General features: G+C 39.4%; 1 protein-coding gene across 7 annotated transcripts in view; it reads left to right on the plus strand.

The window, feature by feature from the left end:
* Positions 1-25,878, plus strand: part of RGS6 (regulator of G protein signaling 6) — a 611,079-nt gene that overhangs the window by 406,039 nt on the left and 179,162 nt on the right. For all 7 annotated transcript variants that reach the window (XM_070797807.1, XM_070797809.1, XM_070797808.1 and 4 more), the window contains exon 3: positions 9,011-9,110. In XM_070797807.1, the coding sequence (XP_070653908.1) occupies positions 9,011-9,110 (100 nt within the window). The remainder of the gene's footprint in view (positions 1-9,010; positions 9,111-25,878) is intronic.

Genomic DNA, 25,878 nt, shown 5'->3' on the forward strand with positions numbered 1-25,878 from the left:
TCCTTCCATCTTCAAAGCCAACGAAGTCAGATTTCTCGGACCTCTTTTCTATAGTCATCTCTCTCTCTCTCTCTCTCTGTCTGACTACAGCTGGGAAAAGTCTTCATCTTTCAAGAACTCATGTGATTAGACTGAACCCACCTGGATAACCCAGGATAACCACTCCATCTCAGAGCCCTAAACCCATTACATCTGCAAAGTGTCTTGCCATGTAAGGTAATAGTCACACGTTCCAGTGATGAGGATGAGGACATCTTTTGAAGGGAACATTTTTCTGCCTTCCCCACTGTGCACTAAACTTTTAAGCACAAGATGTGGCCCCATCTTTTGCATCTCCTTGCACTCAGCTAAAGCCTAAGGTTAAGCGAAACCTCCCTGGGAGCTGCCCTGGCACTGGTGTAGAGACCCAGGGAGCCAGCTTTGGATCAAGGCTGCCAGGGTTTCTTATCAATAATCTCACTATTCAAGTCTCATTTGGCCTTGGACAGTTTACCTTCCCTAAGTATCAGTGTGCTTATTTGTGAAAGGGGGATGGTTCCCAATTATAAGCAGATGGCACACTCAAATTACAGTAATTTGAGATTATAATAAAAAGATTGTAGGTCCTCTGAAGTCTCTAGAATGTGTCATTGGTCAGTGTCCATTTTCCTCATTTACGTTGTATCTGACCTTCCTCAATCAGAGATTCTTTATTCTGTGGCTTGCCCAAAGGACCAGCTCTGCTCATATTTCCAAACAAACAATAGATTCTTCTACAAGAGAGACGATGCCTTCTAAGGCTTCACTATTCTAGCCAAGCTCAAGGGAAAGTCATTTCCTCTAAAGTATCATCAATAAGCTATTTGTTCACTGACCTAGAATATCATTCTTGCCTACTTTTTCTCTTCAGTGAAATGTAGAACAATGTTTTCCATAAAAGTAATTTATGAAGCAGTACATATGGTAATATTAAAACCATAAAAATAAACTTTCAGGAGACCAAACAATGCAGTTTCATCTTTCCAGCCTAGCACTGTCCCTGGGTGATGTTAGGCTCAGTATACTGGGTAATTGGCTCCTGGCTTAACTAGTACCTAAATGCCTATTTAGTAATTCCTTGAATGTTGTTGCTAAGGTTCAAGAAATCTTGAAATTTCTACTTATTTAACATATTTCCAAAGCAGAATTATCTTAAAAATATAAATGCCAAATTTACTTTAAATTCCAGATATCACTACCCCTGAGACCCTAAAATATTAAGTATCCTGTTCAATGCTGGATTCCAAGATAAAGTTGTTTAAGAATATAGCACTCATGTCATTTACTCATTCATTTACTGATGAATACATTTGATTATAGGACTTTCCTGGTGGCTCAGTGGTGAAGAATCTGCCCGCAATGCAGGAGACGCACGTTTGATCCATGGGTCAGGAAGATCCTCTGGAGAAGGAAATGGCAACCCACTCCAGTATTCTTGCCTGGGAAATCCCATGGACAGAGGAGATCTCACAGGCTATAGTCCATGGGGTTGCAAGAGTCAGACACAACTTAGCAACTAAACCACCACTGCCACATTCAATTATTCATTAATATGTATTTACTGAGCACTCACAATTAGGATTAAGTGGTAAGTAAAAAAAAAAAAAAAAGCTAATAGGAAATGCGAGTACAAATTATGGTGATACAGGCTGCATGCAGAGAACAGATGAGAGATGAATCAAGATCTGCCCAGCCATCCCTCATGAATGTTCTTTAATACAAGGTCTTAGTGGTAGGCAGCATTACTTAGTGAACCGTACCCCATTTCCACTCCCCTCTTCCCTACTTCCATGTGGTGAAGAGGCTGGAAAAGTTAACTGCACTCTTCCCAGCTTTCTTTGCAACCACATGTTGCCATGTGACCCTGTTCTGGTCCATGAGACAAGAACAGAGATCTGTTGGGATCTTCTGGGAAGGAATATGCTTCTCCAGATAAAAGGAACAAATATGGCTGTACCACTGGTCGCTGGTTCTTCCCACATTTCTACTTCTCTAACGTAGAAGTGATGTCTAGCGCTGGGGTAATCTTCTGGAAACCATGAAGGAATGGCCAAGATGGTGATTCAGGTAGAATTGGATAACTACAGTAATGCCGCAGCCACCCACATGCTGATTGCTTGTTATACGGGGAAAATACAGTAAGTCCCCTACATATGAATGAGTACCAAGCTGAGAGTGCATTCCTAAGTCCAGTTTGTTCCTAAGTCCAACAAATTTAGCCTAGGTGTCCAACCAACACAATCAGCTATATAGTACAGTACTCTAACAGGTTTATACTTTTCACACAACACATTAAAAAAACAAAAAATAGAGAAAACATTTTAATCTTGAAGTACAGTAACTTTAAAAGTACAGTGCAATAACTTCTTAGCAGTGACAGCAACATCTCTGCTGCTTTTATGCTTGCTTCTAGACATCCTGGGCTTGAAAAAAAGATACTGGTCTATTGTTCTCCATACAGTACTGTACAGTAAAGTACACAAAAGCACAGCCATTTGTGGACGATGCACACATGTGACAATGTATGCCAGGCATGTGAACTAACTTACATGGCTGGACAGGCAAATACATGTTTGCATCTTTGAAAGTTCACAACTTGAAGGTTTGTATGTAGGGGGCCTACTGTATCCCCTGTGTTTGGACTTTAAAAAAAATTTATTGAAGTGTGTATATATATGTGTGTGTGTGTGTGTGTGTATTCTTTTTCAGATGCTTTTCCATTAGAGATTATTATATTGAATATGGTTTCCTGTGCTATACAATAGGACATCTTTGTTTATCTGTTTATAGCAGTATATATGTGTTAATCCCAAACTCATGACTGATCCTCCCTGTCTTTCCCCTTGGTCACCATAAGCTTGTTTTCTATGTCTGTGAGTCAGTGTCTGTTTTGTATGTAAGTCCATTTGTGTTATATTTTAGATTCCACATATAAGCAATACCATATGACAGTTGTCTTTCTGTCTGATTTACATCACTTAGTGTGATAATCTCTGCAACTAGCATTGTTTCATTCTTTTTATGGCTGAGAAAGAGTCCACATACATCTGTATGTACACACTGCGTCTTCTCTGTCCATTCTTCTATTGGGGGACAGTTAGTTCGCTTCCATGTCTTGGCTACTGAAAATGGTGCTGCTGTGAACATTGCAGTGCATGTATCTTTTTTAATTATAGTTTTCTCTGAATATATGCCTCGGCATGGGATTGCAAGATCATATGGTAACTCTATTTTTAGTTTTTTGGGGAACCTCCATACTGTTCTGAATTTGGATTTTTAAAAACTTTTTGTCAAAAGCATTCTAGGCTATGACAGAGGTTCAAAAGTAACTTTAACTGAACACAAATTAGGAGGCACTGCAATCTTGTCGTAACTAGCACAAGGAATCTCAAATTCTGCTCTTGCCATTGAATGGGATGGAGAAAAAGGGAGGAAGCCTTTATGGTTCCCTTTCTGAGGGCTTCTGAAAGTGATATTCCTTAGTGTTTCCAGCTTTTTTTGGAACTCATACTTGGCTCTGCTATCTCCAACACAGACTAGATCCCTGAATCTTTCTGAAATTTATTAGTCCATGATGAAGAGGAACAGATTTGTCTTTTACCTGCTTTTTGTAACCATAGAAACTAGATCAGGGCCTGGCACTCTGTAGATGCTCAATAAATGTTCACTAAACCAGTAGGTGAAGCTGAGAACATTTACAAGTTTAGAATAGCAGTGTTCTGTGTTTTTAAAAGTAAGAGTGAGAAATGGCCTGATCTTATGGAACACATATGGGACAGAGCATGCTCAGTGAAGCATGCCCATTTTGGATTAAGAAATATGATTATCATTTGCCAGCTCTGATTCCTGCCTCCAGGCTGATAAGATGTGTCCAAAGAGTCATTTTCATTCATTCGCAGACACCAAAACAGAAGGGGTTTTTAATGAATGCAGGAGCTGAAGTGACAGTCATTAGTAGCTAGAAATAGACAACTGATTGCAAAGTCAAGATGAAATGCTTCAATAAAAAAGACCCTCGTGCCTGAGGCATACTCTGTCTTCTTTGCTGAAGTTTGGGTGGATTTTTTTTTTTAATAATAGCAGCATAGTTGGCCTATTCTTGAAGTTTTCTAATCTTCCACCAAGGAAGAATTGGAGGAGCTAAATAAATTAGTTTTCGGGTAATTAATTTACACAAACAAAACTAATATTGGCCGTTAGCCATTTCTGTTAGGCATGCCATCTATCCAAGTAGAGATGGAGCTGGCCATGAAGGGCAGTGTCAGGGCCTCTTTGGATCATGTCTCTGTCTGGCTTCTGATGCCATCTGTCCAAAATGATTTCTCAAAACATCAAAACTCCCTGGTCCTGCCCAGGGACCTTTCCCTCACCTTGCACTGCTCAGCACAGGGAATGTCAGCACAGGGCAGATGGGCAGAAGGGGAACCCAGCAGCCTGATTGCTGCTCCTAGTCTTTCCTCGCAGACACAGCTTTGTATCTGTCAGGTCAGAGAAGTCTCGCATATTTTAGAATTAGAAACTTTAGTTTAGCAACCAGGGCTATCACTGTAGAGATGAGGGACCTAAAGTCCAGAGAGGTTAAATAACTTGTCCAAGGTCAACACAGCAAGTCAGTGAAACTGAGGCTGGCATTTCTCTTGGGCCTCAGACCAGTGTTCTTCCTAGCATCCTGCTGTGGCTTCAGTTTGTAAACAGAGGATTGCTTCTCCTCACTCCTCTCTTAACACCGCATGGCTATTTCAGTGAGTTACACCTACAGTCGTCCTAATAGTCCTCATTTCAGAGAAAACCCACTATGGTACAGTGAGTGGCTTCCATTTTTCCTGCTGTTTTACGTGCTTGTCAGTGCTTTGAGCTTTGAGCTCCTTGAAGAGGGGTGTCTGGTTGCTGTGAGCCATCCAGGCAGAACTGGTCGAGCTGGCCACGTGGTTTCTCCGCATGGCTTGGCTGTCAGATAAGGGCCACCTGCTTATTGATTGGCTCAGTGTCACTTAGGTCCAGCATGCTCCCTGGTGACACAGAACCTCATATTAAAGGATGACAGGGAATTGATGTTGCTCTTCTTCAGGAACAAAAGGTACCAGAAGTTAGACGGAACTGAATAGTCAAGAAAACAAAAGTGTATACCTCCCCTCTCCCCACCCCCAACCCGGAAGCTGTGATCTACCAATAGAAGATAAATCCAGTCAAGCCCCTGAGACCAAGAGGGAAAATGCTGAGTAACAAGATACCAGCAGTCATTGGAACAGAATAAACCCTGAGAGGGTTGAGAATCTGATTATCTGGATCAATTTCTTTTTTCTCCTATACACTCTTAGGCCTGAACTAAACTTTCCCTTCAATGCAAACAGTATTAAGTGCTTTCTATCTACAAAGCATGTTGTCAGGCACTGGTTGAGGATATAAGATGAATCTTAGATTTGATAGAAAGAACTTGGGCATTGGAGATAAGAAGAATTGGGTAAGAAATCCTGGCTTTGCCACTTTCTAGCTATGTGTCCTAGGATAAATCACTTAACCTTTCTGAGTTTTAATTTCAATATCTTTGTTAAATAAATTTTAAGACAAAGAATATTGATAGTTGATTTTAAATACCTAGGATTGATCATAACATAGATGTTCTGAAAATGTTTGCCATTATAATTTATATAAGCTCCTGGGAACCCACTTTTGAATTTTTGGTGGGTCTGTACTCTTAGCATTTCTCTGTACACAATGAAAAAAAAATTCAAAGACAGTATTATTAGCTGATGTCACAGTGAACCATGCTATGGAATCAAACTCAGCGATCGCAGATTTGCCTGACATAATGCTGGTAGAATTGACCTTAAGAATTTTTAATCACATAATGAATAGTGTAGGTGGAATTTCTACATTGTTTAAAAGGTTTGGATTCTAGGATACTACACCTCTAAAATTTATTGATTCTTGTTACCAGGTATTTGTATGGCTTCACCAATTTTGAAAATGCATGTTTTCCCCAGAGCTCTACGTATCAGTCAGCAATAGCCACAACTTCCCTGCGTAGTAAGTCACTCCAGACTCAGTGGCACACAATAAGCATGTACTTTTCACTAACAAGTCTACAGCTCAGCTGACGTCTAACCACAGGGAAGCTGGACCACTGTCTCACACGATCTTTGATCTAGCTATGTGTTGCATCCCTTCTGCTCTGGATGTCTCTCACCTTCCTTGGAACAACCACCATCTGATGCAGGAGGGTAAGGGAGGAGGGTGAGCATCACCATCCGGGTATATTGAAAGTCTCTGCTCATATCACAGTCAGTAACATTACATTAGCCATGCAAGTCACATGGCTAAGCCCCAACGTAAAGAAGCAGACTTTTAGCCCATCATGAAGCCAGGGTAAGGATCTGGGTTTACATTAATACTGTGAAGGAATTAGGAACTAGGGACCAATGAAACATTATTCTACACCTCCGATGTTATAAACTGTTACTGGAACACTATCCCCTTTCTGGTCACTGAAGGTGATTGTCCTGTCATCTCTGATGAGTGATCTAACCCATGGTACATGGTGGGCCACCATAAGAAGATGGATCTTCTTCTTTAGTAAATAAGTCCTTTTAAGATTCAATGGTGTGATAAAGCCACTAAACAGAGCAGAAGAAAAAAGAATCATGGAGATGACCTCTGCCAGTCTTTAAATCCAGTCCATATCACTAAAATGGAACTTTTACCAATTAGTGTCAAGTCAGAGGTCTAATTGAATTGAAATATTGGCTTTCCTCTAATTCCGAGTAATTTTCAAGCCATAAAAGCAATGATGTAACTGATACTTCTGGTTTCACATAGCACACTAAGCCAAAAGCATAGATTATTTTGAAAATACAATCACTTTTCTAGGAATAACTCTCATGGACTATCAATAAGTAGTAAATACTCAAACTACTTTGAATCACTGGGTTGAGTTTATAGGACAGAAGGTGGGGCCCTAGCTGAGACTATGAATAAGACTATGGATGAAAATCCTCCTGATACAGAATACAGGTCTTCAGAGAAGGACCCTTTTTCCTGGTGTTATATATTCAACCACTGCCTAAGGGACCAGGAGCTTAAGTTCTTTCTCACTGTCAGTCCTTCTCAGGGAAATCAAGGAATATCCAGGGGAGAATGGTCTCCTTGTTTGGATTGTTTTCTGAGACTCTTAGTGGGTGACGGAGCATCCCAGGGGTCAGAAGCCTGATCTCTGGGGTGTGCAGCTGGATTCAAGTTCAGGGCTACCACCGGGTACCTGTGTGACCTTGGGAAGGTGGTTTAACCTCTAAGGTGGTCACTGATGCTACTCACAGGTGGTCAGCTCCCCTCCCTTCCTGGCACCCAAAAGACTGTCTCCTTTGTGGTTGGGTGGTGACTCATTTTGTCCAAAGAGCTGTGACATTATTATATTAACGTCTGGGCTATAGCATGTAATAACTCATGCAAGAATCTTCAGAATTCTCTCTTGTCCCTCTAACAAAATGACCAGCAACATTCAAGATGATGGCTGCTCCATCAGCCTGGGTCCCAAAGAAACTGCAATGAGCACAGTCCCCCTTTTGACCTCTAATAGACTTGTAGCACTAGAGAGAAAAAATTGGTTATATTAAACCATTGTGATTTTGAGAGTTATTTGTTACCGCAACTTAGCTTAGTCTAGCCAGATTGATACATCTCACCAAATCTCAATTTCTTTATCTAAGAATGAGGATAATAGTGGAATTGAAGTTGTGGAGTACTCAGGGGAATGGAATAGGATAATATGTGTCTAGTACTTAGAAGAGTACTACATAATAAAGTCAAAATATATTTTGGCTATTGTATGTTATTATTACATTATGTCTTATCCTAACTTTGTCTCTATCAAGTTATCTGTTTCTTGCAAATAAGTTGTTAGTCATGTGACCTTGAGAAACTCACCCACGAATTGCTATGCTAGTACATTAGACTAGCTAAACTACAGCTTTAAATTCCTAGACTTAAAATTATGTGACTTATATGGAAGTACTCAGAGAATCCATCCTGGTGTTTCAACTACATTCTGTTGCTTAGAACAAAATAAGTGATAAAGCTAAACACTATCTTCTCTTCTTTCCCAGTTGCCCTCCCCTACCACTGGACAAACAAAAAGATCTATGTCCTTGTTACAGGTTGCTCTCCATCCTATTCTGAAGATTTCAGCCCAGGGAATTACATGCCTTGTAAATTCTCAGCTACAGATTGGTTTTCCAAGTTAGACACCTGTATTCTTGGTCGTCCATCTCCTCTCTCTGTTCTTTTTTCAGTATATGTACACAGTATCTGGTTTCATCAATACAATTTCACCTGGCTCCAGGCCATAGCCCACCATGGCCTTTCTCCTGATAGCGTGGTCTTCCCTAGTCCAAAAGGAGAGGATCCTGTTCTTGGCTTGAGGCAACCCCCTTCACACCACCACTCACAACCTTGAGACTTGTCCTCCAACTTCTCCAGATCAGCACTTTCCATGTCTTGATTTGGATACTTTTTCTCCTGTGCCACTGTGGCTGGATTCTTCTCTGGTCCCAAAGGCGGCCCTGCCTATACTTCCAAACAGCTGTGTGTTAATATATTAGAGGAAATTTCCTTTTCTTTAGGTTGAATATGGCAATTTCATGTGATTCAAATTATATATAAATCCAGTCTGGGAAAGAGGAGGAACTTCATCACATACATACTGAATTACACGTTGGATCCCATCAAGAATTTCTTTTCTCCCTACCTTACTGAACTGGGGGCACGGCCTTGTTCTTACAGATCATGCTTTTTGCTCTTTATATATAACCCCCCGGCCTCTGCATCCCCAGCACAGGACCCAAAGCAGATCCTGCTGCTATGTTTATTGACACAGCAGAGGCCTTTCCTGGTATCTCTTGTTGGCGTCCATGTTCCCACATTTTGGCTGTTTATAAAAGTACCATTTACTATTACTTTGTGAGATGCAATAACACTTCCTTTCTTTAATCTCTTTCAGATTGAAGACATCATTACAAAGATGCAAGATGACAAGACAGGGGGTGTGCCCGTCAGAACAGTGAAGAGCTTTCTCTCCAAAATCCCCAGTGTTGTCACAGGTAAATGTTCTTCTTACAAGGTATTGATGGCAACAAGGAAAGATTGCTGAAGTGTTGTGTAGCCTTGACTGTGACCTGGGAGGCGCCTAATAATTTGTGAATGACAAGCATAATATGTTCAGTGTGCTTCTTACATAAAGTCAAGTTCTCGTCCTGGTTTCTAGGAAGAAGCTACTCTTTGTCAAGTCATTAATATCATCAGTAAGTAATAATATTGAAAAAGAATGGTCTGACCAGCCTATGGTTGAGGCTTCTGGAAAGAAATAAGCTCATTAATAAGCTAGCCATTTGCCCTATGGGATGTGTACAAACATATAGTATTAAAGAAATTATTTTATATTTAAATAAGCTTTAAGAAAGTCTTATGTTCTTCTACAAAATGCCTTTAAGTGTTCTAATTGATTGTACTTGAACTTCCAAAAGAAGTGGTTGTAAGTTTTTCTGCATTACTTCGGGGTTTGTGTGTTTTGTGTGCTCAAATATCTCTTTAAAAATTGTTAATTGTAAAATCTATCAAACACATGGGTATAGTTTCAAGAATAGAACTGTCACATGTACCACCTATACCACCATGGCGCTTCATAAATAATGCATAATAGGTATCTTAGAGACCCTGGAGAGCATAGTGGATGGCATCTACCTCCCTTTCCATTGGAAAAACCACTATCTACTTCTATACTAAACATATTGTTGCTCTTCTTCACAATCTTTCCACATATGGGTGTATCCTTTACTATCCAAACAAGTAACCAAGTAAATTAAAATAAAATTTTAGATAACTCCCTAACTATTAAAATCTGGCTGTTTGCTTTCCAATCTGGGGGAACCAAAAGGACTAAGTATCTACTGCATACCTAAGAATGGCTAAATAAAAATCCTGACAATACCAAGTGGTGGTGAGTTTTTGGAGCAACTGGAACTCTTGTGTACTGTTGGTGGGAAGATAAAATGATGCAGCTATTCTGAAAGTTTCTTATAAAGTTAAGTATATGCTTACCATATGACCCAGCAATCCCTAGGCACTTATCCAAGAAAAATGAAAACTTGTATTCAGACAAAAACTTGTCAGTATTCATAATGGCTTTATTAATGATCTCCAGACTGGAAACAACCCAGATGCCTTTCAGTGAGTGAATGAATAAACAGACTGTGGTGCATCCAAATCCAGCAATGAAAAGGAGTGGGCTACTAAGATATGCACCAACTTGGATGGATCTTGAAGTTATTTGTCTGAATGGAAAAAAGTCAGTCTCAAAAGATTACATACTATGGTATTCCACTTATAGGACATTCTAAAATATAAACAAACCAAAAAAGCACAAAACCTATAGTGATGGAGAGTGGCTCACTAGTTGAGAAGGACTGGGAGTATGATGGAATTCCATGAATTCCATAGAACAGTTCTGCATTCTGACTGGGTCGGTGGTGATGACACAAATCTAATCATAGGTCAAGGTGCATAAAACAGCACACCAGAAAAGTCTTCATACTATACGTTACTTTAAAAAAGAAATACACTCAGTTGAAGTATCCACAAATATGCCAACTGATTATTTAGACTGTCACTGTCTGAACTCAAGCACCAAGTGGATTTGGATAATGAATAATGCTTGTATTCTTAGTGTTCTCTAATTTTGAAATTTATATAAATGGAATTATGCCCTAATATTGGCCATAATATATTTTTCATACTTTTCTGGATTTTACTTGATAAACTCTTGTTTAGGATGTCTATCTATTTTCGTGGGCAAGATTGGTCTGTTGTTTTTCTTACTTACCCTCCTTGCTGGTTTTGTTACCAAATTTATGCTAGTTTCAAAAGTCTACAAGCAATAAATGCTGGAGAGGGTGTGGAGAAAAGGGAACCCTCTTACGCTGTTGGTGGGAATGCAAACTAGTACAGCCACTATGGAGAACAGTGTGGTGATTCCTTAAAAACTAGAAATAGAACTGCCTTATGACCCAGCAATCCCACTGCTGGGCATACACACTGAGGAAACCATAATTTAAAGAGACATGTGTACCCCAATGTTCATCGCAGCACTGTTTATAATAGCCAGGACGTGGAAGCAACCTAGATGTCCATCAGCAGATGAATGGATAAGAAAGCTGTGGTACATATACACAATGGAGTATTACTCAGCCATTAAAAAGAACACATTTGAATCAGTTCTAATGAGGTGGATGAAACTGGAGCCTATTATACAGAGTGAAGTAAGCTAGTTTCATGAGATGAACCGTGGCGTACATCTCTTTTGTTGACATTCAGTTGTCCTTTGAAAAATAATTTTACCCTTAATCTAGTTTTTAGATATTTCAATTGTTTTATTTTTATTTGTAGATGATGTTCCATCTGGTTCTTCTTTCAATATGTGTTCTCATTCATTAAACAAATATTTACTGAGTATTTACTATTTTCTAAGCATTATTGGCACTGGGAATTTAGAAGTAAATTGAATAGATGAAAATTTCTGCTCTCATGGAATTTATATTCTAGTGGAGGAGACAGCAAAATAATAAGGAAAGTTTTTAGAATTTCAGTAGTGAGAAAGACCAAGGACAAAAATTAAGTATGAAGAGGGGGATAGGAGTGTTAAAAATCTGGAACCAGTGGCCAAGCAAGGACTTCCTGAGTAGGTTACATTTGAGTAAAGATGGAAGGAGATGAGGGGTTGAATTATGTGGATGTTGTGGGAAAAAGCATTCCCAAAAGCCAGAGCTAAAACTCCAAAGTTAGTATGTTCCTGGAGTCTTGAGGAACTAAGAAGAGGGAGCTACAGCAGAGTGAAGAATGAAATGTCCCTGGTGATCCGCTGATTAGAATTCCAAGCTTCCACTGCAGGGGGCATGGGTTCAGCTTCTGGTCAGGGAGCTAAGATTCCATAAGCTGCATGGCACAGCCGAAAAGGAAAAATGCAGTACAGCGAAGGGAAGAAAGGATAATAGAGATGAAGTCAGAGTGATAATAGTGAGCCAAATCTTGTAGCCTCTAGGTCCTAGGACGCCTGGAGGACTTTGAGCATGAGTGACATGCTCTGACTTATATTTCAGTAGGATCACTCTGTTTCTTTCTGCTTACTCTGAGGAGTTTGATTGTTGATTGGATTTTTTTTAATATTGAGCTGATTGTATATTTTGAAAATTAATCCCTTGTTGGTCGCACCATTGGCAAATATTTTCTCCCATTCTGTAAGTTGTTTTTTAGTTGTGTTATGGTTTCCTTTGCTGTGCAAAAACTTTTAAGTTTAATTAGGTCCCATTTGTTTATTTTCATTTTTATTCCCATTACTTTAGAAGACAGATCCAAAAAGATATTGTGGTGATTTATGTCAAAGACTGCCCTGCCTATGTTTTCCTCTAGGAGTTTCTATAGTATTTGATTTTACCTTTAGGTCTTTAATCCATTTTGAGTTTATGATGTTAGAGAATGTTCTAATTTCATTCTTTTATATGTAGATGTCTAGTTTCCCCAGCATCACACGTTAAAGAGACTGTCTTTTCTTCATTGTTTATTTTTGCCTCCTTTGAGATTAATTGTATGTTTATTTCTGGACTTTCTAACTTGTTCCATTGATCTGCATGTCTGATTTTGCAAAAACTTCATTTTTAGACATACTAAATTTTGGGGACGTATTATACATTCAACTGGAAATAACAAGTAGGCACTTGGGTTTGTGGATGTAGCTTTTTAAGGGAGAGACTGAGCTGAGACATAAGTCATTGGCATATGGATGGTATTTAAAGCCATGGGATTAATGAGCTCACCAAGGGAGTGAGCACAGATAGAAAACATAGTCTGAGTCCCGAAACTTGGTATACACTAGTATACAGAATCTAGTCATGCAGAAAAGAAGAAATCAAAATAAATGGAGAAAGCACAGTTGGAGGTGAGGAATATTAGGAAAATATGTTTTCTTTGAAGCCAAATTTTCTAGCAAGTATTTCCAGCAAGAGTAGATTTGATCTACTATATGAAATGTAGCTGATACTCAAATAAAAACTGAGAATCAACCACTGAATTTAGTAGCATTGGCTCCACTGCTGACCTTGGTAGGTTCATGTTCTATGAAGCATTGAGAGCAAAAAGTCTTATTGGAGGGAGTTCAAGTCAGAATGGGAAGAGAGTGAATCGAGTTTTTTAACCTTTGTAGGAGTTTTTCATAACAGGGAAAAGTGCAAGTAATATCTAAATAGGGAAATGAGATTAGGATATGTAGGTTTTTAAATTAATATGAAAGTCACAGTATGTTTGTATGATGATGGGAATGATTCAATAAAGAGGAAAAATAGTGCAGGGGAAAGAGGGAAAATTCAAGGAGTGATTTCCACAAGAAGGTAAGGGATTGAATGTGATGCACCAGTACGTGGGTAGCTTTAGCCAAAAACATATACAGGGTATTCATAGGAAGAGGAGGGGAGGCATAGCAAATACACAAGGGTACAAATAATTGTTTAAATGTTCTTAGTAATAATGGAAGCAAAAAAGGTAGAGATGTTAGAGGATTGGGGAGAGATTAGAAGTTATGAAATAGTCGTTTAGGGGAGTAAAGGGATTGGACGAGGGAAACAGAGTTTTGACTCCTAGGTAGCATTAGGGACCCTCTTGATTGTTATTAATATTTGTGAATTTAAAGAGAGGCAAATCTTTCTCCAGCCACATTCAACTCCCTTGAGTTTGAGCATGTATCAAGTAGAAAATTAGACTTCATTAGAAGTCCTTAAAAGACTAGAGCAAGCATCAGAGTGTGATAAATCAAAGAGAGGCAAGAGAATAACTAAAATGATTGACCATTAAATTTTAACTGAGTAAGGGGAAAAGTGAGAATAAGATGGTAAAGAACAGTGAAGAGTAATGATTACAATAAATTTCTAGGTTCCAATGGCAAAGGAGTTTTGGAGCTGGAGGTGTGAGAAAGAGAGCCAGAAATATAAGAGATGGTGATTGGATAGTAGAATATCTGAAACTGAGGTTGTAGAGGTTGCAGTCAATTGGTGATGACAAGATGGAAGGTATGACCATGGGAATAAGTGACTGAGATAGGGTGGGAGTCAAGGAACTAGGAGGTCGTGATTTTGGAAGAGTGAACTCTCCAGATATTGAAATCACTTCTGAGGAGTGTTAGAGAGGGTACTTGTAAGTCTTTATATAGAATGAGACACAAGGACCCACGAATCAGTATGTGACTGTCACAGCAAGGGCTACAGGTGATTTAATCTGATGTCAAGAGAGTAAAAGCTAAGTGTTCTTTTGAGAAGAGGGAGGGATTGAAGACTGAATGAAACCATAAGAAACAGAGATTGCTTACCTATCTTCAAACCCTATAGAATAACAGGCATGGGGCAGGGAAGATAGCCACCACCTAAGAGGGCTACAGGGAAGCAGGGCTATTGGGTAAGAGCAAGATATAGGAAATATTAACTGAAAAGGCTAAGGATATAAAAAAAAATCTTACCATGTTTTTGAGCATATGTTCCAGAGAGCAGATGAAAGCATTTCAGGAAATGGTGAGTCTGTGACCTGGGCAATAAATGCACATGGTTCCTCTGTACCATGCACTAGGGTGCGCATGGGAGATGTGATGGTGAATAAAAACTTCATCTCTGCTTTTGAAAATTTTTAATCTAGTGAGAGAAACAGATACAGGTAGACCAATAGTTATATGAGCTATGTGCTATTATAGAAGATTACCCACAAAGCCCAGAGGAGAGAATCATGAGTTTTCCTTGAGTATATCTAGGACATTTCCCTAAGGATGTATCAGTTCACTTCAGTTCAGTCGCTCAGTCGTGTCCGACTCTTTGCGACCCCATGAATCGAAGCACGCCAGGCCTCCCTGTCCATCACCAACTCCCAGAGTTCACCCAAACCCGTGTCCATCGAGTCAGTGATGCCGTCGAACCATCTCATCCTCCGTTGTCCCCTTCTCCTCCTGCCCTCAATCTTTCCCAGCATAGGGTCTTTTCCAATGAGTCAGCTCTTCACATCAGGTGGCCAAAGTATTGGAGTTTCAGCTTCAACATCAGTCCTTCCAGTGAACACTCAGGACTGATCTCCTTCAGAATGGACTGGTTGGATCTCCTTGCAGTCCAAGGGACTCTCAAGAGTCTTCTCCAATACCAGTTCAAAAGCATCAATTCTTCAGCGCTCAGCTTTCTTTATAGTCCAACTCTCACATCGATACATGACCACTGGAAAAACCATAGCCTTAACTAGACGGACCTTTGTTGGCAAAGTAATGTCTCTGCTTTTTACTATGCTATCTAGGTTGGTCATAACTTTCCTTCCAAGGAGTAAGCGTCTTTTAATTTCCTGGCTACTATCACCATCTGCAGTGATTTTGGAGCCCAGAAAAATAAAATCTGACACTGTTTCCACTGTTTCCCTATCTATTTGCCATGAAGTGATGGGACCAGATGCCATGATCTTCGTTTTCTGAATGTTGAGCTCTAAGCCAACTTTTTCACTCTCCTCTTTCACCTTCATCAAGAGGCTTTTTAGTTCCTCTTCACTTTCTGCCATAAGGGTGGTGTCATCTGCATATCTGAGGTTATTGATATTTCTCCCGGCAATCTTGATTCCAGCTTGTGCTTCCTCCAGCCCAGCGTTTCTCATGATGTACTCTGCATAGAAGTTAAATAAGCAGGGTTACAATATACAGCCTTGATGTACTCCTTTTCCTATTTGGAACCAGTCTGTTGTTCCATGTCCAGTTCTAACTGTTGCTTCCTGACCTGCATACAGATTTCTCAAGAGGCCGGTCAGGTGGTCTGGTATTCCCATCTCTTTCAGAATTTTCCAGTTTATTGTGATCCACACAGTCAAAGGCTTTGGCATAGTCAATAAAGCAGAAATAGATGTTTTTCTGGAACTCTCTTGCTTTTTCCATGATCCAGTGGATGTTGGCAATTTGATCTCTAGTTCCTCTGCCTTTTCTAAAACCAGCTTGAACATCTGGAAGTTCACGGTTCACGTATTGCTGAAGCCTGGCTTGGAGAATTTTAAGCATAACTTTTCTAGCTTGTGCTGCTGCTGCTGCTGCTAAGTCGCTTCAGTCGTGTCCGACTCTGTGCGACCCCAGAGACGGCAGCCCACCAGGCTCCGCATCCCTGGGATTCTCCAGGCAAGAACACTGGAGTGGGTTGCCATTTCTTTCTCCAAAGCATGAAAGTGAAAAGTGAAAGTGAAGTCGCTCAGTCATGTCCGACTCTTAGCGACCCCATGGACTGCAGCCCACCAGGATCCTCCGTCCTTCAGATTTTCCAGGCAAGAGTACTGGAGTGGGGTGCCCTTGCCTTCTCCTACTGGCTTGTGAGATGAGTGCAATTGTGCGGTAGTTTGAGCATTCTTTGGCATTGCCTTTCTTTGGGGTTTGAATGAAAACTGACCTTTTCCAATCCTGTGGCCACTGTTGAGTTTTCCAAATTTGCTGGCATATAAAGTGCAGCACTTTCACACTGAGGATGTATATCAGTTATCTATTGCTGTATAACCAGCTACCACAAACCATAAAGATTTTTCACCGTTCACAATTATGATTCTGTGATTAGCAATCCAGGCAGTTCTTCTGCTGGTCTTTCCCATGTGGTCCTAGTCATCCAGTGGTTCATTTGAGGCTAGAGGGTCTATGATGGTCTCAACTCACTTGCTTAACAGCAATGCCTTCTCTTTTCTGAGGCTTCTGTTCATCGCCACATTGCCTTGTATCCCATGGTATGCTACACTGGGCTGCTTTACAGCCTGACGATGTCCAGAGTTTCAAGAGAGAGAGGATGAAAACAGAAAGGCTTCAGACCCAGGCTCCAGAACTCATACAAGGTCAAGTTCACCACTGTCTATTCTTTGAAGCAAGTCACAAGACCAGCCTAGATTGAAGAGGATGGAGAAATCAATTCCATCTGCTGTTGTAGGAGTAGCAATGTCACACTGACATAGGGAGACATGATTCATTGGAGGCCATTATCCTAATGACCTACCACAGGAAATAATTTTAGAACTAAGTGTTACTCAAGAGGAAAAAAATGACCTGGGGAAGGTCATTTCAAGTGGAGGAAATAAAATTTTCATAGGTTCAAATACAGGAAAAGTATGCCAGGTCTCAGCAGGGATGAGCTTGTTTATGTGTTTGGAGTTTAAGATTCAGTTATGTATGTTCAATCCCTGGGTCAGGAAGATCCTCTGGAGAAGGAAATGGCAACCCACTCCAGTACCCTTGCCTGGAAAATCCCATGGATGGAAGAGTGTGGTAGACTACAGTCCGTGGGGTCGCAAAGAGTCGGATACGACTTTCAATTCACATGTATGTTTGAGGAGAGGAATGCACAGGAAGGACAGCCACAGGAATTAAAAGGATATTAGATTTAACCTTAATAACAGGTTACAAAGAAACCTTGACTTGTGGATTTTATCCTAAAGATAATGGACTGCCATCAGAGGTTATAAAATAGGAGGATAAATCACAGTTATATATTAGAAGTGTATGAAAGATGGAGCAGGAAGAGATAGGAAATCTGAGACTACTTAGGGGATCTTTAGAAGAGGGGTCTAAGCAAAAACTAAGGAACCACCACCACAGCTCTGCTGAAACAACTTTAGAAAAATCAACTTTAGAGCCACACCTGATTTAATCTTCACAGAAATCCTATAAGAGAATAATTGGTATCTCCATCTTATAATCGAAGAACTGCAAATTCAAAGGCAGACATTACTTTTCCAAGATCACACAGCTAGTTAGTGGCAGGACCTGTGCTTTGAGGGCCCACTGTGAAAGAATGTAAGATTCAAGACGTCTGAGGAAAAGGTTGAATATAAGATCCATAGGACTTGGTGACTAGATGTGGGGCATAAAATCCATTTAAAATTGAATCCAAGTTAACATGATGGATTGAATACATACATCTTTTCTCTTCTGAAATGACACAAAAATCATGATAAAGGAATTTTTTTAAAGATGTAATCCCAAAGTTGGAGGCCATTAGTATAATGATTGAACATGGAAAGTAAACATCATCCTTGGATTAAACAGCGTTGAGAAGATAGTCCAGTAAAAAAAAAAAAAAAAAGAGGAAATAATGCTTCACTGTCTAGATGCAACACTATGGCAGAGATCCATGGAGAGTTGCTTTCAAACGTAGGAGATAATGACCACAAAATTCAGGAATCTGAAAAGCTTATAGATGAACCATAACTAACAATGCTGAGACAACCTAAACCATCACTAGTTAATGGAGAAAGTTAAGAAACGGCTCTGTTTAAATGATGGAGTCCTCAGAAGACTCACCCTAGTAGCATCAGTAGACCATTCTATTGAGTTAGAATGTATTTTACTAACATACTCACCTTCTGATGAATCACCACCACTTAACCAGACACTAACTTAGTGTCTACTGTCAAGTAAGATCAGGTCCCTTACAGCCAGCACAGCCCAGGCTGGGGTTGAGGTGGCCAGTCAAACCCCAGGATAGGAGGTAAATCTCATACTCGACCTGTCCAAAGTATCAAACATATCATTCAGCCAGGACCTGTCATGGCACAATAAATAATTACCAGTTAGAATACAGGAAATTCATTCGACAACTCCAACCAGTACCCAAGAACTTCAGCCTACACCAATGAAGATTTCCATTACAATTCTTTTGATGGAGCCACAGTTGCAGTCAATCCCAAGAGTGTTATGTTCAGACCCACAGCCTGAGCTAGTACCAGCACAGCAGCTCCAAGCTCTTCACCCCTACCACCCACCTCTAGAGAAAACCCTGGGATGGTATTTCAGGAAATCATTATTCCTCTTCACTCTCCTAACATTGCTTGTAGTAGAGTGGAGAGCCACATACAGAGAAAATCTACATTGCTGAGACTTTTGGATACCAAACCCGAGTAGAAATCCACAAATATATGGCCACTCTATGACTATGCCAATGGAGGCTGTATCTACAGAACAGTCATCACCTTTTTCTCCTGCTCAGCAGACTCCCCCAGCCTTTTAACCCTTTGTGAAGTAAGCAGTCTCCCATCACAAACCAGCAAACACCCTTTCAAACATTTCTGGAGTTTTATCACCTCCAGGAGGCAACAGCTGGGAGTAGCCTTATCTCTTCTGTAATGGGAATCCCTTTCCTTACTAAAGATTGGAAGGTAAAGATTAAGAATAGATGTATGTATATGTATCCCTATAACCAAATCACTTTGCTATACAACAGAAATGAACAACTTTGTAAATCAACTATACCTCAGTAAAAATTAGAAAATAAGAAAAACTAAAATGACAGTAACAACAGAAAAGAATGATGAAACTGATTTAACGAGCATAGTGTTTCTCTCTTCCATTGCTAGACAACAAACTGTCCATACCTACATGCGACCAACCCGTTGGGAAAATAGTGATTTCAGTAGGAGAGAAGAGACAAATAACATGATGATAAAGGGCCTCTGGTGAAAGCTGAGAAGGGCAAGTTTCCTCCCAAAGACTGTGCTACTGAGGAGCAGGTGTGTCCCAGTGCATCCAGGATACCATCACTAACACGAGCTCTAGGAAACGACCGATCACCACTTTCTCAGCAGCCTGGTGGAAATCAACGATGAGAAAAGTACTCGTCAGCAGGAAGTAGCCCTGTTGGAAGACCCATCTCGGTGCTGTCCAGCTATACTGAGTTGAAAACTTCACCAGCTTGTCCAAATCATCCAAAAAGTTAAAAAAAAAAAGAAGCAACTATTATCTACACCAATAAATAAACATGATAGACAGAAATATGCAGATATATACATCTGTAGTGGATCAAATGAGTGAGTCTGGGTGAGAAACTCCAAACTGAAGGCATTGACATATAAGAAGAAGGTCCCAGAACAAGAATATATTTGCAAAAAAGAAAAAACAACATTGAAATAAAAGGGGGATATGGACTTTGAAAAATAGAATTAGGGAAGAATGAGGATAGAGGTAAGGGAAAGATATAGTTGTAAGAAGAGCAGAGCATCAAAATAAAGACAGTTTTCTAGAATTCACAGAGAGCCATCAAAGGGATCCATGGAACTCAATGACACAAAAAAATCAGAGCTCAGTGGATTTCTTTTTTCAGATGACTCCCTTTTGAAGCAGACTTTGTGGTCCATTTATTTACAATTTTCCTAATGTGTTGGTACCAATCAATTGGAGTCAGTTACACAAGAGACAGTAGGCATTTCTTGATCTTTTACCCTACAAATTAGGTTTATCTGGTGAATTCCTAGAGGACCCATCCAGGGTATTTAGGTGGCATTGTCCAGGAGACAGCTGAAAGTGAGGGACTGAAGTTCTGCAGAACATTTTCTGTAAGACATATGGGTTTGGGAGTCATCAGAGCCTAAGTGGCAGAGGTTTTTCAGAGACATATTGTTGTTGAGTCACTAAGTCGTGTCTGACTCTTTGCAGCCTCACAGACTATAGCCCGCCAGGCTCCTCTGGCCATGGGGTTTCCTAGGCAAGAATACTGGAGTGCATTGCTATTTCCTTCTCCAGGGGATCTTCCTGACCAGAGATCATCTGGTCTCCTGAGTCTCCTGCATTGGCAGGTGGATTCTTTACCACTGAGCCACCTGGAAATCCCTTCCAGGGACATGACTGGGTACTAACATTTGTATCTTCATTTGTAAGCTATGTGCCAGTCTTATTTAGCCTGAGATAATTGCTAACCCACCCCCATCCCCTATGATTTTGATTTAAAATTTCCCTGCTAACATCAAGACATCTCCTTCACCTCTCAGGAACTTACAGGTGAATTCACAGATCTTGGTAAAATGGAGACAGTAAAGGGATGCCCATTGGTTCACCTGGGGACCAGATGTCTTGGAGTTAGGAAGGCCATCCCAGGGAGTAAATACACCAAGGTAAGGAATAAGTATATTTATAGAAGATCAAACATAAGAGCCATTAGAATAGAATTTCTTTCTCAAAAGTGAAAAATTAAGAGCTCTAAGGGGGGAGGCTTAGCAAATTTTCAGAGAACATAGCTGGAAAATTAGAGAAAGAAAAATAGGGAATTAAGAGAATCCAATATTAGATTAAAAGCCAAGGCTTATTGGCTTTTGAGAGGGAAGCCTCATTCATAAGAAACAAAGTTGCCAACCCATCTCACCTTCCAGAGGCTTGGTATTTCCAGGCAAGGTGCCCACAGAAAGGGCACTTTTCAGGACAGTAGATCAGTCTTCTTGGGCCCTCCTTCCTGAACATTAACTAGGTTTCAGAGATTGTGGTTGGAGCCAAGATGGGGAGGTTTCTGAGTTTCCAGCTTCCAGCCTGCCAGCCCTCTCTACTCCCCACCTGCCCTGCGTGTGATAGACATATCCTGGGCCAAATGCCTGCCAACTCCAGGAAACCAGCCAGCTTGCACGGCCTTGCCCAGCTGTCTTAGACAGTCATTCCAGGATAATTCTCCCTCATCTGAATGTCATAAGGAATTTTCCAGGGACTTTGAAGATTAGTTTCTTCCAGGGCATCATCAGAAGAGCAAATTCCTACCTTGTAAGTGCCATAAGATAAGTAGCACTTAATTTTGCAGACAGGAAAATTGAGTCTCAGAGACATGATGTCATGTGCTCAGAAATCACACAGCTTGTCAGGGTCCAAACCAAGACAGAATCTGGATTCCTTGTTACCGTTACAGTGCTGGTTCCATTACCTTATGGGGAAAATTATAGACTCTTGAATTGGAACAGTTCCTTATAAGTGTCTGATGCATTCCCTGTGAACAAGAATCTCTTAGGTAGCTTATCAAGGATACACATCTAAGAACATCCCTATGTTCCTGGGCTCAGAAATCTTTGCTTTTAGCATCTACCCAGATTATCTGATGCAGCCTGTTTGAATTTGGGAATTAGTACAATCGCCACATTCCTGCCAAGTGCTCTCCAGCTTCAGCTTTAATAACCTCCAATGATGAATGTTATCATGCCTCATTCCCACTTTGGATAACTTTGACTTTTAGAAACTTCTTTTTTGTAGCCAATTGAAACTTATCCACAGCCAGCTTCAACCCATTAGTCCCAATTCTACTTCTCTCTCACAATCAAGAAACAGAGGAATGAATTCAATTAAAAGTATATCTACATAGCTTTCCTTGTGAATTTTTACTATACAGTAATTTTCAGATTGTAATGCTAGGTATATACATGATTTTTATTTTGTTGGTCTGTATATTTCTCACTTCATAGTCCACAAATTTCTTGAGTGACTTTATGGTCACATAAACATTTAAATTATTAATGATGCTATAACAAATTTTATTTATTGAGGTCCTAATATAGTATACTTTTTGGATATTGTAAATAACCCTATTATTCTTATATTTGTGATGATTTAAATTAACCAATTAGTAGTATATAAATATAACTTATTTTTAATTAGCATATCAAAATTTATACATATATAGATGTTATTCCCTTCAAATAGTTTCCCTGAAAAGTTGCATATTTATTTCAAGAATACTGTCATTGATTTGATTATTTCCAGAATTTCTCTCTGACAAGAACTTTTAAAGCTTCTAGAGTTTGTTAAAATATCTTCAGGAGAAGCACAGTCATAAATCCATATATGTATGTATACACACACACACACACACACACACACACACACACCCCTACATATACTCTGCTTTGGGAACTAAAGTTTTGCATAGGAACATTCTGTGCAAACCAACCATCTAGCTGAGAGCAACCAGAAAAGTTGGGGGTGGGGAGGAATCAAGTTGATACTACTGGAGACCTAGTAAGAGTGAAGAATTATCGGACCAAGGTTTACAATAATATGAACATCCATAGATGGAATCCTGGCTTTAGGAACGGTTTTTATACTCGGGACATTGGACAAGCCAAATAGGTAACTGCAAAGCTGAGGAGTACCTTTGATAACATCATGGGATGAGAGTAACTAAAACTGGAATCTGAAGACCACTGAACATGAAGACCCTGAGAAATTCACCATACTTTCAGACAAGCCTCTGAAAGACTGAAAAGTAAAATGAAAATATTCAATCTTCATACAGGCTGAAGACCAACTTCCAGTAATCAGGATAGGCCAGAAAAATCTAAATTCTTGATTTTGGTGAAAAGTGATTCCGGATCATTAGTAGCCATGGGCACTTGGATGCAGCAGATACAAATACTTTCTAGAAGAAGTTAACTTTATTCTAGTCCTCAAATTATTTCCACCAATGACTTTCCAAATATAAAGTTAGTACACAGTCTGAGATAACAGGCACATAAGGGGATAAGTTAACAGGAATGAGAACTAGTAGAAACAATAGATGATTGAAACAAAAGAGCTCCAGATAGTGAAATTACCAACTGTAAAATAACTTTAAAATAACTGTCTTTACTCTGTTTATCACATAGATAGAAAGCAAAAGAGGAAATTTTCAGCAGAGAACTACAAAACCACTAAAAAATAATCATAACACATTTTAATAGAAATTCTAGAGTCAGAAAATTGTAATAACCAAGATTAAGAACTCTGGTGCATGGTTTTAATGGCATACTAAATGTGGCTGAAAAAAGAATTGCTATACTGGAAGGTAATTCAGAAATAATCAGAATTAAGACAAAATGAATAGGATGAGCAATTGAGAATAGAGGATAAAAGGCATAGAAGTATGAGAAATTTAAATGTTTAATGGAGTCATATATGTAGAAGAGAGAATGAGTCAGAACCAATATTTGAAGAGAAATTAAGAATCTTTTCAAAATTAATAGAAGACACCAGCTCACAAAATCAGGAAGCCAGAAAAAAAAAAATAATTCACACTTGTACATCATAGAAAAATTATAGAAAGCCAAAGATAAAGATAAAATTTGTAAAGACAGCAAGAAAAGAAAGGACAGATCTAACTTCAAAAAGGCAATAATTAGACTGACATTTAATTTTCTTGAGAAACAGTGGAAGCTGAAAGATAATAAGCTGATAGCAAATAACTGTCAATCTAAAATTCTATACAAAGCAAAAATATCCTTATACCAACAAATTTAACAGCATATATGAAACGTAAAAGTCCCTTGAAACACGAATTACCAAAACTGACTTATGAAGAATTTTAAAATTAAATAGAACTACCTGTTTAAAGGAATTGAATTTATAGTTAAAATTTTCCCCACAAACAAAACTAGGGTCCCATTTGGTTTCCCATGTAAAGATTTAAAGGAAGAAGTAATATCCACTCTACATTGAGAAGGTGAGAGTACTTCCCAACTCATTTGATGAAGCTAAGATTATCATGATACCAAAAAGAGACCATGGCATTCAAAAAAGAAAAGTGCAATACAATGCATTTCACAAAAGTAGATGCAAAATTTTGAAACAAAATATCAGCAAATTGCATCAAGTCATATATGAAAGTCAGGAATTGGCAAACTTTTTCTCTAAAGGCTGGTTAGCAAATAATATAGACTTTGTGAGCAACAAAATCTCTGTTGCAGTTATTGAGCTCTGCAAAAAAAAGCCACAGATAACATGTCAACGAGTGTGTCTGTGTTAATCGCTCAGTTGTGTCCAACTCTTTGCAACCCCATGGACTGTAGCCCACCAGGCTCCCATCTCCATGGAATTCTCCAGGCAAAAATACTGGAGTAGATTGCCATTCCCTTTTCCAGGGAATCTTCCTGACTCAGAGATCAAACCCGGGTCTCCTGCATTGCAGGCAGATTCATTACCACCTGAGCTACCAGGGAAGTCATGTCAACAAGTGGGCATGGCTATGTTCCTATGAAACTGTGTTTTCAAAAACAGATGACAAGGCCATAGTTTGCTTACCCTTACTTTAGATGGATCTAATAAACAAGACATTGAGTAAAGAAGGTAAATGCAGAAGGATATATACTTTATGATTTCATTCATGTAACATGCAAAAACCCAACTATGGAATGATAGCATTGAGGAATATATAACAGGTGATAAAAATGATAGAAAAAGGATGAAAATGACTACTGTTTACCTACAGGGAGGTATTGTGATTGAGGTAAGACAGGCAAGGAACTCCTGGAGTGTCGGGGAAATTTCTTTAACCTGTGTCACAGTAACATGAGTATTTTCTCTAAAGAATTTAAATAGTATATATTGTATGTAATATTTCATGATTAAAATTAAATTTTCTTTTCTTTTTCTTCATTAAAAGGTAGTTTGAGTTCAGTTTGGTGAGTAAAGTCTGTTGTGCTTAGTTATTCAGTTGTGTCTGAGTCTTTGCGACCCCATGAACTGTAGCCTGCCAGGCTCCTCTGTCCACAGAAATTTTCCAGGCAAGAATACTGGATGGCTTCTCATCCAGGGGATCTTCCCAACCCAGGGATCCAACCCAGGTCTCTGACACTGCAGTCAGATTCTTTATTGTCTGAGCCATCAGGGAAGCAAGGAAGGTCTGGGTAAGGCCAGTTGCTAGGGAAGAATGCCAATTTTGCTTTAAATAAGGAATGATTGAATAAATGAAGCTGGTTTCCTTGTTGTCCTTAGAAACTGGTGCATAAGTTTATTTCTGAAGAGGATTTCCAAAAATATTTGTAGCACAGCCAGTACTGCTTGAAATAAGGATGTAGCCTCCAAGGGGCCAACTCTGAAAAAAGACAATGCTTAATTAAATATTGACTATGCTGTATTTCCCTTAACAAATATAACTCTTCTGAAACACATTTTCCTTCAGAGTGTGCATTTTCACTTCTTCTTCTGAAGTTCACTTCAGCGAACATCCTGAAATCCTGTCAAGTTATCATTGAGAAAGTAAAAGGCATAACTCTGATATTCTTGGCCTTGGTGCC

This window comes from Bos indicus, chromosome 10 (assembly GCF_029378745.1).
Source record: "Bos indicus isolate NIAB-ARS_2022 breed Sahiwal x Tharparkar chromosome 10, NIAB-ARS_B.indTharparkar_mat_pri_1.0, whole genome shotgun sequence".
Lineage (NCBI taxonomy): Eukaryota > Metazoa > Chordata > Mammalia > Artiodactyla > Bovidae > Bos > Bos indicus.